Source organism: Cibotium barometz, chromosome 8, assembly GCF_041138505.1.
Source record: "Cibotium barometz isolate CiBa-2024 chromosome 8, ASM4113850v1, whole genome shotgun sequence".
Lineage (NCBI taxonomy): Eukaryota > Viridiplantae > Streptophyta > Polypodiopsida > Cyatheales > Cibotiaceae > Cibotium > Cibotium barometz.
The window spans coordinates 42,132,931-42,136,833 of record NC_141053.1 but is presented as its reverse complement, the minus strand read 5'-3'; the positions used below and the strand labels follow the sequence as shown (position 1 = coordinate 42,136,833).

Genomic DNA, 3,903 nt, shown 5'->3' with positions numbered 1-3,903 from the left:
TCTTTACATTGTCTTGCGGGGCGATGGGCAAGACCAATAAACCTCCATGCTCCATGGACCCTTGCTTTGCTTGATGATTGTCTTCGTATTGTGAACAATAACTTTACTTCCACAAACAATCAATGCTAATCAAAATTGTTTCACCAAATACTTTGACTTAACCATTCAACCTTAAACCCACTCCTCAGGAGTCACAATGTCACGTTAACCATTCAACCTTGAACCCCAACTCTGATGAGTCACAATGTCAAGTTTCAATTGACTCGTCACAATGTCCTAAGATCAAAAACTAAGTGTGGACTTTTGGCCTTTTGTGAAATGAAGGGTTATAAGAAGCAATTTATGTCACCACAAATTGGGAATTCAGCCTGGGCCTAGGGTATGGATAGATTCATCACCGGTGGCCTCGTGGAACAAATCTTTAAATAGATTCAATGCTTCGAATTATTATTCCAAATCTAATATTGGGTTTGCAAAATGCGATTGGTGAAGGGGCCCGGGAGCAACTGAAGGCGGCAAATGCGCCCGGCCGTCGGGAGCGTCGCGAGTCGCAAGTTGCACCCAAATCCATCTTCAGCGAATCAAGGCCGATTGGGCAGCTTGCTTGAAGCGGCGAGGGAAAAAAATCCGATTTTGGCACACCGGCGACCATTGGCCAGCGTCCCCGTCCACCATGCCGTCTTACCCGGCTTTCCACAACGGGCGCAACGTGGCGATCCCTCATTGCTTGCCAGAGATCCGGCCCACGCAAATAGCTGGCCCGGTTGGAGCGCCGGGAAAGACTGCACGTGGAGGTAAGCGAAAGGCCAAAAGCATGCCAGCGTGGCACTCTCCACATAGATAAACCGCTCGCAGCTCTGCAAAGGCAGAAAGCATCTCTCAACTCTCTCCTCTCCCACCATGTCGTCTGCACCCTCCTCCTCCATTCAACACTGGCTCCGAATCTCTCCTCTAGGTTGTGGCTCTTTTGGTCACGTATCCCTTGCCGTTAACCTCGACGACGGCGGCCTATTTGCAGTCAAGTCCACCCCTTACTCTTCCCCTGCCTCTTCTCCAGAGCTTTTAGCCTTGGAGAATGAACTCAGTATCCTCCCCTGCCTCCACTCTCCTACCATCCTCCGCTGCTTCGGAGCCGATTACTCTACAGAGAACGGCTCCCCTATTGCCCGCAACCTTTTCCTGGAGTACATGGACGGCGGCAGCCTTGCCGACCTCCTCAAGAAATTGGGCGGCAAATTGGATGAGCCTGGCGTCCGGCACTACACCCGCGCAATCCTGGAGGGCTTGAATTATGTCCATCAGAACGGGATCGTCCACTGCGACATCAAGGGCCAGAACATCTTGATCGGATCCTCCGGTGTCAAAATCGCTGATTTTGGGGCTGCTCGGAGATTGAGCACATCCTCGCCAGCGAGCGGCCCTTTTAGGGGTACCCCTCTCTGGATGGCCCCTGAGGTCGTCCAAGGTGTGGAACAAGGCCCCCCTTCAGACATCTGGTCCCTGGGATGCACTGTGGTGGAGATGCTTCAAGGCAGGCCACCATGGGGGCACATAGCCAATCTAGCCGCTGTCCTGTTCAAGGCTGGATGTTCACAGGAAATTCCATCATTGCCAGAGTGTATCTCTGCAGAGGCCAGGGATTTCTTGCATCGATGCCTGCACAGGGATCCAAAGGCTAGGTGGACAGCTGCTGAGCTTCTCCAGCACCCTTTCGTTTGCAGATTCGAAGCAGGAATTGACGACAAATCCAATCAACCATCTCCCAGAAGCACGCTCGACTTTCTTCACAGCGACAGCGACTGGGAAGATGGTTCTATGAGCTCTGTGCCAATTCTGTGTTTCCCTTACATGGCTTCTAAGCAACAACCAATGGCCACTGGATCGCCTTGTCCTTCTCCCACAACGACAGAAGCAACGTCAATTGATGTAAGCATCCCAAACGCCAGAGATTGGATAACAGTGAAACGTGCAGATGGATGGTCTAAAGACAGGCAAGTGCCTTTCATGAAACCTTTAGAAGCAGGGGAGGTTCAGTTGAGGAAAGGCTGCGAGGTGAGCTTGGACTCTGCAGCATTCTTAAGGAACAGAAAGGTTGTGGGGTGAATTGGGTTCACTTTCATGGAGGTATGTGAAGAATCCGAGAGCAATGAGCTCCACAGAAGAACGCTCGGGCTGTCGGAGAGGTGCGCCTGTCGGTGGCGCCCAGGCACTAGTGCAAGTACAGGATTCAAAGAAGACAGGTGCCTGAAACCACATCGCAAGCTCAAATGTCTCGTGCAAAATCGCACGCAGTGATGCACAATTCCCCTCTGTTCCTCGCCAGCATCTTTGTTTTGGTTGGAGCCTCTTCCGAGCTCCGATTAGCAGGAGATTCACGAGAGTTTCTTGTGTACTTTGCTATACAAATTTTTTAATCGCAAACATTAAGTTCGACCCAGGTCGAATTTGTGAATAGCTCTTGCTAGTTCTTATGATGCTCTCTCAAATTAATTTAACTTTTTCACTTCAGAGCGTCCAGATTTTTATAGTTATCGTTGATTACGTGCTTATGATTTCATATAATCGATCACGCAAACGAAGGCAATGCGTTCTTGTTCTCGGTGCTTTGATGATGCATCAAGGATTGATGAAATGAATGGATTTGTTACGAGCGTTGAGAGATCTCTGGTGATAGTTTGACTCCTGAGATCTGATCGTTTACAATGGAGAGGCAAGTAGAGAGCGAGGACACGTGTGGTTGGAGAGGGTTAGGACGAGGAGCACAAAAGCATTCCCCAATTTGCAAAGTTGCAACTGTGTGAGCTTAGGGGGCTGTTCACACGGTTCCCAAGCACGGGCCTCTCTTCACACATGGAGTGGTGGTGTTCTAGGACAACTCGCACATGTAGTGGTGCGTTCTATGACAAAACTAGTTGGAATCTCGTAACTGATTTTCTATTTCCCTCTACTTTTTGTGGTTGCCATCTTTTTATGAGAGTTGCAACCATTTGCCAACTCGTAGCTAGGGGTTAGAGCTTTGGGTGTGTTGGCATGCACAACTAGTAGGCTAATGGCAACTAATTTCAAAATTGGGTCCCCATGGCCAACCTCTTGTTGGCAGTTGGTTGCCAAGAAGACTTTGCCAATTGGGTAGTATGCCGCTCCTTATTGCCGAATTAGCTACTACTACTAAAAGACCATACCCAACTACACATGGCTCGCTTCCACACAAGGCATAGTTCAGCTCTAATGCATGCTAATGATTGTATGAGTGATTTGAGGTTAGAGGAGGGACGAGGACCGGTTTTTTATTAAAGGAGTGATTAATGGTTTTCAAGACTCAAAATTTTTATAAAAATGGGGTTTTCATGTCCAAGTTGTTCATATGGGTAGTTAAAATTGATGTTTTTAAGTGTTTTGAGTGTATCTGGATACATCAAAACATCCAATTACACCGCCTAGCATTGATCTTTATACACCAACATAAGAAGACAGAATGTGTATTAGATATTAGAGAGATCATGTATTATGACTTGGCATTCATCTTGATGCAAGGACAAACTACGCACGCTATTGCCTATATAGAGAGAAGGCGACACAAGGGGTACACCATTGTATAACAAAACCCTCTACGAGCGAAGGATAATCTAGAGTAGCATGTGATCCTAACTCATCATGAATAGGCAACGCACACATGAGATATGTGAAATAAAGAGAAGCATACACACCCACCATGCACACCCAAGGTCACCGGTCTACACAAAATTTTGAACATGCATGTGCAAAAGAGACAATGGAGAGATTACCTGAGAGAGTGAGAGAGACTCACAAAATTAGAAGAAGAAGACAAGTGATGATGGCTCCTTAGAAACCACGATAGCTTAGGTTTGATGTGGGTGTTGATGGTAGAGTGTCCTCCATAGA

The 3,903-nt window shown here is 47.7% G+C and overlaps 1 protein-coding gene across 1 annotated transcript; it reads left to right on the top strand.

The window, feature by feature from the left end:
- The first annotated feature begins 884 nt into the window (after positions 1 to 884).
- Positions 885 to 2,508, top strand: LOC147636286 (mitogen-activated protein kinase kinase kinase 20-like). Its single transcript, XM_086801133.1, has one exon. The coding sequence runs from the start codon at positions 901 to 903 to the stop codon at positions 2,101 to 2,103; it is 1,203 nt and encodes a 400-aa protein (XP_086657259.1). The 5' UTR covers positions 885 to 900; the 3' UTR covers positions 2,104 to 2,508.
- The last annotated feature ends 1,395 nt before the right edge of the window (positions 2,509 to 3,903 follow it).

Bases quoted from the DNA above. Each gene is read 5' to 3' on its own strand.
- LOC147636286 (XM_086801133.1), top strand. From the start codon at position 901: ATGTCGTCTGCACCCTCCTCCTCCATTCAACACTGGCTCCGAATCTCT.